Source organism: Lolium perenne, chromosome 4, assembly GCF_019359855.2.
Source record: "Lolium perenne isolate Kyuss_39 chromosome 4, Kyuss_2.0, whole genome shotgun sequence".
In the NCBI taxonomy this organism is placed as follows: Eukaryota; Viridiplantae; Streptophyta; class Magnoliopsida; order Poales; family Poaceae; genus Lolium; species Lolium perenne.
Window position 1 is genome coordinate 29,731,238 of NC_067247.2, and position 11,835 is coordinate 29,743,072.

At 48.2% G+C, this 11,835-nt stretch overlaps 3 protein-coding genes and 1 long non-coding RNA gene across 4 annotated transcripts; 3 read left to right on the top strand and 1 right to left on the bottom strand.

The window, feature by feature from the left end:
• The first annotated feature begins 263 nt into the window (after window positions 1-263).
• Window positions 264-1,155, top strand: LOC139838885 (uncharacterized). The gene is made up of 2 exons (XM_071828901.1): window positions 264-1,027; window positions 1,152-1,155. Exons 1-2 carry the CDS (start codon window positions 264-266, stop codon window positions 1,153-1,155), a joined length of 768 nt encoding a protein of 255 aa, XP_071685002.1.
• LOC127346657 (probable L-type lectin-domain containing receptor kinase S.5) lies at window positions 1,096-7,329 on the top strand. The gene is made up of 2 exons (XM_051372933.2): window positions 1,096-1,551; window positions 6,145-7,329. The coding sequence occupies exons 1-2, from the start codon at window positions 1,197-1,199 to the stop codon at window positions 7,107-7,109; spliced, it is 1,320 nt and encodes a 439-aa protein (XP_051228893.2). The 5' UTR covers window positions 1,096-1,196; the 3' UTR covers window positions 7,110-7,329.
• A 252-nt stretch (window positions 7,330-7,581) lies between these two features.
• On the top strand, window positions 7,582-8,241 carry LOC127346658 (phosphatidylglycerophosphate phosphatase PTPMT1-like). The gene has a single exon (XM_051372934.2). It carries the CDS (start codon window positions 7,582-7,584, stop codon window positions 8,239-8,241), a length of 660 nt encoding a protein of 219 aa, XP_051228894.1.
• Window positions 8,242-10,709: 2,468 nt separating this feature from the next.
• On the bottom strand, window positions 10,710-11,360 carry LOC127348296 (uncharacterized). The gene is made up of 2 exons (XR_007879726.2): window positions 11,211-11,360; window positions 10,710-11,071 (listed from the first exon to the last, which is right to left on the bottom strand). It is a non-coding gene; the product is annotated as an uncharacterized lncRNA (long non-coding RNA).
• Between the last annotated feature and the right edge of the window lie 475 nt (window positions 11,361-11,835).

The window sequence follows — 11,835 nt, forward strand, 5'->3', positions numbered from 1 at the left end:
AAGGTCAATCGAATAAAATAACAAAGAAATAGCACCGTCCTCCAGAATTCCTGCCAACTTCTTTAGAAACAAAGATATCGCAGGCGGATAATCTCCTTCGTTATCACACGGGCCTGCACTCGTAGCATTTCCCTACCATAGTTTGTTTCTTTTTTGGTCGTGGAATCTGCATACAATATTAGCTAGCTCACTCGCAGACTCAGTAGAAAGTTGTCACGTAGCATATAAACCAAGATTTGCTAGTGACTAAGGTGGGAGAGACGATGGCCTTCCAGCTAAAGCAGTTTGTCCCACTCCCACGTCTCTGCTGCATCATCCTCCTCCTATCGACCATCTCCTTGGCCCATGCCAAGGAGAAGCCGTGCAAATGCCCAGGCTCTGGTCTGGACAAGAGGAGAAACTACGCCATGGACGACACGGATGTCGTGTTTCTGGTCGCCAACCAGTCCGGGCTCGTACGAAAGCCCGTCCGCAAGATACCCAACAACCAGGCGAAGAAGACCCGAGTGTTGTCCACCATTGGCAACTTGATAAAACTCTGTCAAAGGCGCCCCGACGGGGGGCTCGATGTGTCGTCGTTCAATATCACCATCGACATGCGCAACCAGACGACAGGCCAGAAATACAGTATTTTCTCCTGGCTCGTCCTCCCAGACGAGGCCCTTGATTTTCATCAGGTAAACGACTCCTTGCCCTTGGCGAAGCAACTGGCGAACAAAACAGGCAGGGGATACCAGCTCAGCCTCTCCAACCCTATATACCGGACCGGCTCTGTGTTCGACAGGTACGTCTACATGAAGATTGGAAAGCTAGGTAACCCCGCGCGGACGGGGTATGATAATGGTAAACGTGCCATGGGCGTCGACATCGTCATCTACCCACCTGCCTCCAACTACTCCGTGTGGATCGACTACGACCCTATCGGAAAGCTCTCGGTGTACGTAGACGTGGAGAGCAAGCCCAAGCCTGCCACCGCCATAGCCACGGTGCCATTCAACATCAGCAGCGTCGTCTCCTGGACATCCCCGTTTGTCTATTTTGGGCTCCTCTCGACGTTGGAGAAGCGGCTCCGCACCAGAGGCATCCGCTTCAGCGCCACCGTCGACAACCTCCCTGACTACCCCGTCAAAGGAGGCTTCCTCAAAAAGAAGGTGACAATACTGTCTTCCATCCTCGGTTCTCTAGCCGCCGCCGCCATGATGGCCGTCGCCGTGATGGGCTATTTCAACTCGAGATACCGGAGGTGGCACAAGGAGCTGAACCAGCTCGCCAAGTCCATGGAGCGCCTTCCCGGGATGCCCACCAAGGTGGAATTCGCCGACATCAACAAGGCTACCAGCAACTTCCACGACACCATGAAGCTGGGGGGCGGCGGCTTCGGCACCGTGTACAGGTGCACACTTCCCGCCGCCGCTTCCAAGACGGAGTGGCCCATGGACGTGGCCGTCAAGAGGTTCACCAGGGAAGTGCAGAACCGCCGCTACGGCGACTTCCTTGCCGAAGTCAGCATCATCAACCGCTTACGCCACAAGAACATCGTCCCCCTCTTTGGTGAGTGGATGTTTTCTCTTTCATATTTAGTACTCCCTCCCGCATAAGTTAATTATCGCAGTCCAGTTTTGATTATAGTACCATGTGTCAATTAATTTGGACCGAAAAGTCTAGGCATATCATAACACGATTGGATCAAAGACCTGCTTTCACTTGCTAGGGAATCACAATTTAAATAAATTTCAATACGAAAACACAAGAAGTATCTTGATTGTACTATTCTTTACAACAATGCAGAAGGCACGAGCTCGAAATCGAAACATCCTGAACCGTACACCCAACTCCAATCTAATGGCTCATGAATTGAGTTAGACTCCCTTGCAAATTAAGTGTTCGTATAATATACCATATTAGTCTTTTAAATTCAACATTAATTGTGCATTAGTTATGCTTGAGAATATCAGTTCTTACTTTCAATGCCTAATCGCACAATATGTGTTTTCCGAATTTGATGGTTCTAAAGAATTTACTTGGATGACACGGAGGTAAGTTTATAGTGCTCTCCTTGTGCATCAGGGACAGTGAAATTTAGGAGTTCTTGGGGACAGGGGCAAACACAGAAAAATTTATAATCTAAGAGCATCTCTAACAGTAACCGAAAACTTCGGAACCGAAAAACCTAGATTTAGTCTTCCGAAAACGTGGGGGAGGATGATTTTGCAGCTGGCGCAGAACAGAACCCGTAAACACGGACTGAAAAAACGCAATTCAAATGTCGCGGGAGAATTCGTCGATGATCATATATAGATGGTAGTTTGATGCTCCGATTGAGCATCAAAATTTACATAGTAGTTACGGAAAACCTAAATTAGCTAGTTGCCCTAACCGCGCGGACTAATTCCGAGCTAAATGAGGCCCGATTGGCCTCTGTGCGCGGCGGTGCCGGTGGTGGCGGAGCTGGAGCGTCGAGGCGGAGGACGGCGTCGACGTGGAGGACGGTGAAGAGCTCCGCTACTCCGAGTCAAGCTCGACGCGGCGGACGCGCGCCTCCCGACGCGCCGCCTCGTACTCCCGCACTTGGCGGACGGCGTCGGCCTCCTCTCGGCGAAAGCGAGCGCGGGCCTCCGCCGCAGAGATCGCCTCCATCTGCGCGACGATGGCGTCCTCCTCGTCGGAGCCGTGCACGTAGTCTCCCACGGAGAACGTGGGCTCCCGCACGGGGACGAGCTCCTCCTCGACGAGCGGTGGGCGGCTCGAACCCCCGGACGAGGAGCCTTCGCCGCCGTTGCTGCCGTACTTGGCGAGCTTCCCTGGGGGCGTGAGCCCCCAGTTCGTCCACCGGCGGGCGCTGCGCTTGCGCGCGCCCTCCGATCACTTGAACTTCCGGCGTTCCTCCTCCGTGCGGAACACGGGGGGCCACGGCGGCGAGTCCCCGCCGCCCAATCCCGCGCCGCCCCGTGCAGAACAGGGCCGCGGAGGGGCGAAGCTAAGCTTCTGCGCGTTCGATTGCTCGCCGGAGAGGAGGCTGTGGCGGCGGAGCGAGTGGTAGCGGCGAAGGGGAGTAGGGTTTGGAAACCGAACTCCCCTCCGCGGCCCGTTTTAATACGGGGCGGCCGCCGAGTTTCTCGGGCCCCCGAACTCTGTTTACGGGCTAGGCCGCGAGTTTGGGCCCTGTTCTGGGCCTATTTCGGCCTGAACCCGTAAACTCGCCGGAATTTTTTGGTTCCGGCCCCTTTTTCAGTAACTGCTAGAGATGCTCTAAGCTCTCCCATAATCTGCGCCGGGGAGGGGGAGGGGGATGGGCACTGCCCCCTAACAAACAGTAAGCGATGCCATTGATCAGGGACATGAATTGTTTTATCCCGAGTTCTTTTTGGGCTAGGCCCACCAGGACGTTTTCATTTTCCTTTCCGTTTCTTTGTTTGGTTTTCTATTCGTTTTTCATTTTTCTGCCTGGTTTTTTCTTCTTTTCTTATTTTATTGTTTTAAAAATGGTTGTTATTTTAGGAAATGCTCTGATTCCTAAATATTTATAAAAATGTTCAATTTCAAAAAATGTTCAAATTTTGGGGAAAATAAATTTTGAAACAATGTTCAATTATGAAAAATGTTCTAGCTTTAAAAAAAATTAATTACAAAAAATGTTCTAATTTGGAAAACAATCAAATTTTGAAAAATGTTGAGATTTAAAAATGTTCACTTTTTAGAAAATGTTCGGGTTTTTAAAAGAACAAGAAAATTGAAAACACACAAGAAAAACAACAGAAAAAAAGAAAGAAAAAACAAAGGGAATGAAGGGACTAGGCCGGCTCAACATATCCGCTTGGGGTGTGTAACAGAAAAGAAAGAAAAAACAAAGTAAGGGAAAGAAGGGACTAGGCCGGCTCAACATATGCGCCTAAGGTGTGCGGCGGGTGATGTACATCTACCTGGTCAGCATATAGAACCCCCTAAATTAATGATGGGAAAATCTAGTAGGAGGCGCCGCACAATCCTTCTCTCCGCGCGGCGTTAAAATTTTGGTGCTTTTCCCCTATAGGAGAGATGTCATGCATGCATGCAGGACTATTGAACATCATGCTTACATCATCGTATTAATTGCTAAATTCGAAATTTTAAAATGATTTATCTTCTAAACCATTATTCCGATTAGTGATTCGTTTGTACCGTTAAGTTTGTCTCGATGAGGGCTTCAAAACAAGATCTCCTGTTGCTATGTTTCGAAGACTTTTTTTTTCGATGTACCAGTTGCCAGATTAATATCGAATAATTACCTTAATAGTTGTACATGGCTACCAAAATAACTTTTTACATTTTTTCTAGACATTGCATTATTAATCACATCTACAGTGTGGGTGTGACGATGTTCTTTTCGTCACGACAATTATCATGTTATAGTAAATGGTTGCTAGATTAACAATGAACAATTACAACGGTAGTTGTACATGGTTATCCGATAAATATTTAGTCATTTCTAAATATTGCAATGATATGCATAACTAAATGAACGGTGTTTAAGTGTCTTTAAGAGCTAAGCGATGATATCATTCCACACAAATTAGCTATCATGAAGCTTTACATTGATGTAAAATAACATACATGAATCTACCAATCAACTTATTACAATCTGGAAATTAAGTAGCGAATAATCTGGCAAGTTAGTGAAAAGAATCTGGCAATTACTGATCAAAAAAAAGTTTTCAAAATATACCAACATGGGATCTAGTTTCGAAGATCTCGTCGCGACTAAGCTCACGGTGAAAACGGATTTTGAAACAAGTTACCGGTTTGAGAGATAAAGGCTTTTTAATTTAGATGTTGAAGGGAATCTAGATGATGTCATCATCCGTGTCACTGCATGCATGCATGCACATTAGTGAAGGAAATCCGCCGCACGAACCCGCTCTTGGTGCGGCGCCGCCGTGTAGTGTTGTCCATTAATGATATAGTGGATTAGATTCGGCCACTCGTGCATTTGGTGTGACTGCATCTAGCCCACTACGTGGGTCTTTCAAGCTTGGGCGTGGTCTTGTAAGCATGGCCCATCGCTCCTTAGAATTGGAGGCTCTACTCCACTTGAGGTTCCTTGTAGCAATCACGACCACGAGAAATTAGTCTTTTTTTGTGAATAGCATGAGAAGTTAATCCTCGCCCTTCTGCTTCCGATTTGCCTTTTCGGTTGATTAATGAGCCAGGAGTAGTGACTGCTGCTGCGCTCGAGCAGCCCTATGGTCATGCCCCAACCAATTTACCTAAACATGGAGCGTCGTAGATTTTTTTTGGATCCAATCAATCGCCTAGGTGGCTAGGTCCTATCTTTGGCTTCCATGTAGCATAGACGAAGCCGTAATTCCTCATTTATCCATCTACTGGTAAACTTATATTCTCTAAATAAGAAAGTAGAGAATGTATTGTTTGGCTGTTCCACTTCGTTACATATATTGTGTATGTTTGTAGCTTATTTAGTGCTTACATGTTTCTAAGTGACTAGCATTTGCCAAGTCAATGTACATGGAAAATGTTCATTCTCCAAAGAAAACATCACTCCAAGAACAAAATAATCCACCGCTCCAAGAGTTTATGTTTCGTCGAAGTGTATTCATGTCGGTGGATAAATTCATTGTTGTATGGAGGGAAGAAATGGGAATACATTCACATATGACCAATTTTAAAAATATGCATAAGCATTACTACTATTATATTATTTATTTCTCCTTTCATTTCAAATAATTAACGCAGATTTGTCTAGAGACATCAGGGTTAGTTTTACAATTGGATGCATGTACATGACGACTGGTTCTCTATTAATGTTTTACATAACAAACAAAGAAAAGCTTGTTTACGTATTTACCATGGTATGCTACATTGCATATATTCATTTTTACTTAGGAAATTTATTTTTCAGTCTAAAGAAGATGTTGCCGAGTAGTACTGCTTTGCAAGTTAAACCTAGATTTGAGTAAATTGTACTGCAGTATTTTTGTGTTCTATATAGAGTTGGGAATAAATGTCTAGCAGGAAACATGAAACTGTGCCTGACACTGATTTAGAAATGGGGAATCCTTCGATTACAAATCCATTAATTCTAGCTACGTACCCGGCCTGCACCATAGAATTAGATAATTCATAACTAGGTACCAACACATTTTTCAGGGTGGTCTTACAACAAAGGAGAGCCGCTGCTTATTTTCGAGTACATGACCAATGGGAGCTTGGACCAGCATCTCTTCCCCGATGGCAGTCGCAACGGCGGAAGCAGCAACGGGCGGCGACGCACTGGCGCAGCAATCCGTCGATGGGCCACTCGGTACGAGATCGTCAGGGACATAGCTATCGGCTTGCACTACGTCCACCACGAGTACGAGCCGATGGTGCTCCACCGCGACATCAAGGCAAGCAACGTGATGCTAGACTCGAGCTTCCGCGCCCGTCTGGGTGACTTCGGCCTGGCCTGCACCGTCGCCGTCAACAGGAACTCCGCCACGGGCGTCGCCGGCACGTGGGGCTATATCGCGCCGGAGTACGCCATATGCGGCAAGGCGACGCGGCAGACGGACATCTATGCGCTCGGGGTGCTCATCCTCGAGCTCGTCACGGGGAAGCGGGCGCTGGATGATGATCATGTGGTGAACAGCGACGACATGCACATCACCGACTGGGTATGGAGGCTCCACCGCGAGGGGAGGCTATCGGAGTGCGTGGACGCGGCCGTGCTCGCTGCAGCTTCCGAGGACGAGGAGGAGCAGATGGGCGCCGGCGAAGATGCCGCACGGTTGCTGCTCCTGGGCTTGGCGTGCAGCAACCCGAACCCGTCAGACCGTCCGACCATGCCCGACGTGGTGCAGGTCATCGTCAAGTCAGTGCCGCCGCCGGAGGTGCCTCGTCAAAAGCCAAGCTTCGTGTGGCCTCCGCCGGGAGGGTGGGCCTCCGACGATGATAGCACATGCTCATCGATGATGAGCGACGTCGACAGGAGTAGAGACGAGCAGCAGGTCAGCTTGGGGCAGCCGATGCAACAGGGACGCACCACCGGACGGTATGCGTCGTTTCAAATACAGGGTGCACAGGAGCGCGTCACTGGAAGACATGCCTCGTTTCAACTACAACACTCTGTCTAGATCAAAGACAACAATGCTATTATCTCTGAGGAGAAGCCAAGTATGTAGTATATGGCTAATCATATGGTACGTCGACGGTCAGCTAATTAACCGGTGGAGAGCTATTCTGGTTCTGGTGAAGTTGCTTTTGTCAAGCATATGTATGATCAACTGCGTTGTGTGCAGCTGCAGTTCCAAAGAAAAATTGGGACGGGGTGCTATTTTTTTTGTTGAACACAAATAGAGGTCTCCCGTCCAACTATAATCGGCACAAACTATTCTTCCGGTTCCGGGGTCGTGACCATGTCCGATTCCACATCCAACACGTAATCGATTCGGACTGGGCTATTCTCCTTTCTCCCCTGTGGCCTTATTAGATGCCGGTTTGGAGATACTTGTTCGTGTCGTTCTTTTCAGAGGGTTCCGATCGCAGCGTGTAGGATCGAGTTCATCTGGGACGCGCGCGCTCCGGAGAGACCTCCCTGTCAACCCCATGGAAGAAGTGGAGCTGCAGCCGTGCTGCGACTACGGCGACGACAACGATGGTCTCGGCGTGGCCGACAAGGAAGCCGAGGAGTCGTCATCGGCGACGGCACTCGGCGCCGCGGCGCGCGCGGCGGTGGGCGTGGGCGCCCGCGTCCTCTTCTACCCAACCCTCGCCTACAACGTGGCCCGGAACCACCTCTCCCCCAGCCGCTTCCACTGGTGGGACCGCGTCGACTCCACCAGCATCCTCCTTGGCGCCGTCCCGTTCCCGAGCGACGTGCCGCGGCTCCGCGACCTCGGCGTCCGCGCCGTCGTGACGCTCACCGAGCCCTACGAGCGGCTCGTCCCGGCGACGCTGTACGCCGACCACGGCATGGACAACCTGGTGCTGCCCACCAGGGACTATCTCTACGCGCCGTCGCCCGACGACCTCCGCCGCGCCGTCGACTTCATCCACGGCAACGCTGAACGTGGGCGATTGACGTACGTGCACTGCAAGGCTGGGCGGGCGCGGAGCGCCACGGTGGTGATGTGCTACCTGGTGCGGTACAAGGGGATGACGCCGGTCGGGGCGTACAAGCATGTCAGGTCGTGCCGGCCCAGGGTCTCGCTGGCCGGCGCGCAGTGGCAAGCGGTGCAGGAGTTCTCTACCGGCTTAGCTAAGTAGTGAACTATGGACTGCTTAAACTCTAGTATGGATCATGTGAGCGCGAGGTGGTATTACTTTACTAATAGCTTGTTAACCACGAGCGAGGCCAGACACGCGCAATCATATTTAGTTTCTCTTTTTCGTGTTTAGTTTATGTTTGGTCTCTGTTCCGTTAATTGTCCCTCAAAACAGTAGAACGGGTGTGGATCCCAGATTCACCATGGCATCGGTCCTTTTAGTTCTCGGTTGACTTTCTAAACCTTAATTACGAGTGTATTTCGTGCTACCATAAGTGGTAATAGTGAGGTTGTAACTTAGAAAAAAGTCCCGACCGTTGTATTGTCTTGTGTTGCGTGCTGGTCATGGGTTGCAACTACCGTAAATCATTAGTTTGCTTCGTGATTGGTGCTACTCATTCGATAACATCAGAATTTCAAAGGAAAGGCCCCGAAGGACCGAGAGCTGCATTAATTCCAGACCAAATTACATAAAGGGCCTCCATGAAACAAGAAATAAAAGACCAGCCCTCCAATTTTGCATACAGGACCCTTGCGAAAACACTGAAAACACGATCAGGTCCCTGGTCTTCGCCGGAGGAAGGACTCCGCCATCGACTGCTGTCAGCGCCGCCGGGGAACAAGCCACTTGGGGCGCAACCAGCATGGGTTGTCGACGACGAGCCAGAGAGAAACCTCTCAGTGGAGGTTGAAGTCCTGGAGAAGGGCCGTCCTTCGGCCGTCAGGTACAGGGGCAAGGCGGTGACGCCGGCACAGGTCCCCTGGTGAAGAACATCCCAAGAAGAACACCGCTTGAACATCGGCGTTGATGATTCCGTAGCAGCTCGAACGCACTTGTGGTGCCGCTTCCAGTGCGGGGAAGCAGCAGCACCCTTGCTGTCCTCGCCCTCGCCACCATGGTCGGCCGAGAGGAACAGCGCCGGTGTGCTACCTCCACACCGGAAGCAGCAGAGATACAGCCTCCAAGAAGCAGCCGAGAAGATAGCGACGTGGCTAAGCTCCTCCTCGCCTCCACGGCCGGCCAAAGCTCGTCGACGTCGTTGTTCTCCGGCGTGCGCACCTTTCCCCCCTCACCTCCAAGGCCGACCAGGAAAAGGCACCGCCCGCCGCTTCCACGCTGCAATAGGAGGAACACCGCCACTTTTTTGTTGGAAGAAGCGTCAGTCTCCCGCTCCCCCTTCCCTCCGACCACTGGAGAAGAATAAGAACCCTGAGAGACCCTACCTTAGGCGAGATCCAGGCGGCCAGATCTCGACCTCCGCTTCCACTACCGGGAAACAAGCCCGCTACCAGCAAACTGCCGCAAACCCTAGCTAGACTATGTACTCCGGCGCCTCCCCTCCGCACATCTCTACCGGCGTCGCCGGCGAGATCTGCGTCGGGGTGGCCCGGCACCCACCAAAGGCTCTCAGTTACTGTAGACAAGAGAGAGAAGAGAAGGGGGGAAGTGAGCGAGCCTTCAACATGTAAATATGAAGTATTTATATCAGATTTGCTAATTATTAGCTAGCTGAAAATTAACTTAGTGCAAAGCCAAATTCAAAACCAATAGACATGCATCAGCCCTATGAGTTGCAAGTGAAGTTTCAATTAAGATTCTTCGCTGCAAGTGGGGTTCAAAACAAGATCCTTTCAGTTGCAGCTTGCATTTTTCAGTTGCAAGTCAAGTTATAACCAAAATATATTTTAGTTCCAAGTCGAGTTGTAATTGAGATTTTTAAATCATAAGTGAGTTGTAATCGAAAAATGGTTCACTCGGTACAAAATTATAAGGATCAGCTAAATTATGTTTGTTCCGTGCACGGGCTCACGTTCTCTATCTTCCTTATTTTAAATATTATGTGCCGGTTAGATTACCCTAATGCCACACTATTTGATCTAGATTCAAGTTTTGAAATCAACTACTTTGAACCACAATTTCAAGTTCTAAACTATTTGAATATGTGAGTTCCTAGTAAAGGAGCTACAAAACAAAACTACTATTGAATAGTTTTGATAATTTTTTAAAATCAACATCCGAACACTGGATAAAACTTTGGTAAACTTTATGATACTTTTCTTAGAAACATTTTGTTTCGCTCTGTTTCATCATACTTTGGAAAAATGGCAATTGTCTTAGAGTATCAAGTTTTATCATGTTTCATTGTGTATCGTCATGGTTGATTGTGCATGATAATTCAAATTTTCGATTTTTTTTCAAAAAAAAACCTCTTTATGATTGTTTAATATATAGCATCGAAAGAAATACACATATTTAAATGGTTAACCCGATATATATTCTATAAATATGGCACTTTCAGATTCAACGATAGAAATTAATTTCATGTACTAAAAAAATGAGAGAGATGGTACTAGGGTGGGGTAGATGTAGGTTACATGCAAATATTCCATTCAAGTGCTAAATCTTAAAGCAAATACAATAAAATGGAGGGTGGATGTGTGCAGGGTAGGTCCTGTACGCACAGAACAAACGACACTAATTTTCAGTGGACTGCGAATTAGTCACACCTTATTTATATATGAAATACTTCTATATGGCAAACTCGTGTTTTTCATAGATACACAACCGTTTTTACACATAATTAAACGGGAACTTTTGATAGATTGCGTAATATCATACATATAGCATGCTTAGCATCTTCATTCTTCAAGCACGCATCACAATTCACACATCATATAGCCCATGCCTTCTCCATGGCTTATTTTACTGCTACCTAGGGGGACTATAGCTTGCTTAGTTAGTTCTAGTGACTAGTGGCATGGCGGGAGGAGGCAAGGGGCAGGTTTGAGTGCATAGGGTGGCTTCTCCTCGCGGAAGAACGGCGGCGGAGCTGCACACAACACATTAGGGAATCGAATCGAACCCGTCAGAAAATAGCAGAACAAGGGAGAAGTAATCAAGGATATATGCTATCTTCTGAAGAACAAGAAAAGCTACTAACAAAACAGGTTAGAAGAAAGGACTCGTACATCGGCCGGCTGCCATGGCAGGTGTAGCTGCAGTGCTCATGATCACCACGGAGATGAGCACCATGGCCTGGATGAAGACGACAAGACCGCGAGCTCTAAGACTCACTGATGCCGATAAAGCCATCTCTACCTCTTTTTAACTTTATGAACTCCAGTTTTGTTTGTGTGGAATAAGCTGGAATGTCTAGTGCTTATATAGGCAGTTCTTGGCTCGGTGGGTGTCTTGGATGTGATATGAGCGAGTCAGCAAATGGATATGGGCAAAGTCGTACTTTGCATCGACGTGATGTGGACTTCTGTTTGACTGGAAACAGCAGAAGAAGGGGATCTACCATTGAAACATCTGGCGAACATATACTACTCTATGTTTATTCCAAAATGTATGACATATAAGCTTGATATCTTTGACCCTTGCACACTACATGAATGATTGAGTCCAGTCCCTCAATGCAAATAGTACACCATTGTTGTACATATATAAGCTGGAAAAACTGTGAGTGGAGATTCTATGGGTTTTTTTTTGACATGGAGATTCTATGGTGTTAACATGAAAACAAAAGGATCCCTAGAAAAACATGAAAACAAAAGGACACATGTTTTTTCAAGGGAACAAAAGAACACACAT

Coding starts and splice junctions, on each gene's coding strand:
- LOC127346658 (XM_051372934.2), top strand. CDS start 7,582: ATGGAAGAAGTGGAGCTGCAGCCGTGCTGCGACTACGGCGACGACAAC.
- LOC127346657 (XM_051372933.2), top strand. CDS start 1,197: ATGATGGCCGTCGCCGTGATGGGCTATTTCAACTCGAGATACCGGAGG. Junction 1,552..6,144: donor GAACATCGTCCCCCTCTTTG/GTGAGTGGATGT, acceptor CACATTTTTCAG/GGTGGTCTTACAACAAAGGA.
- LOC139838885 (XM_071828901.1), top strand. CDS start 264: ATGGCCTTCCAGCTAAAGCAGTTTGTCCCACTCCCACGTCTCTGCTGC.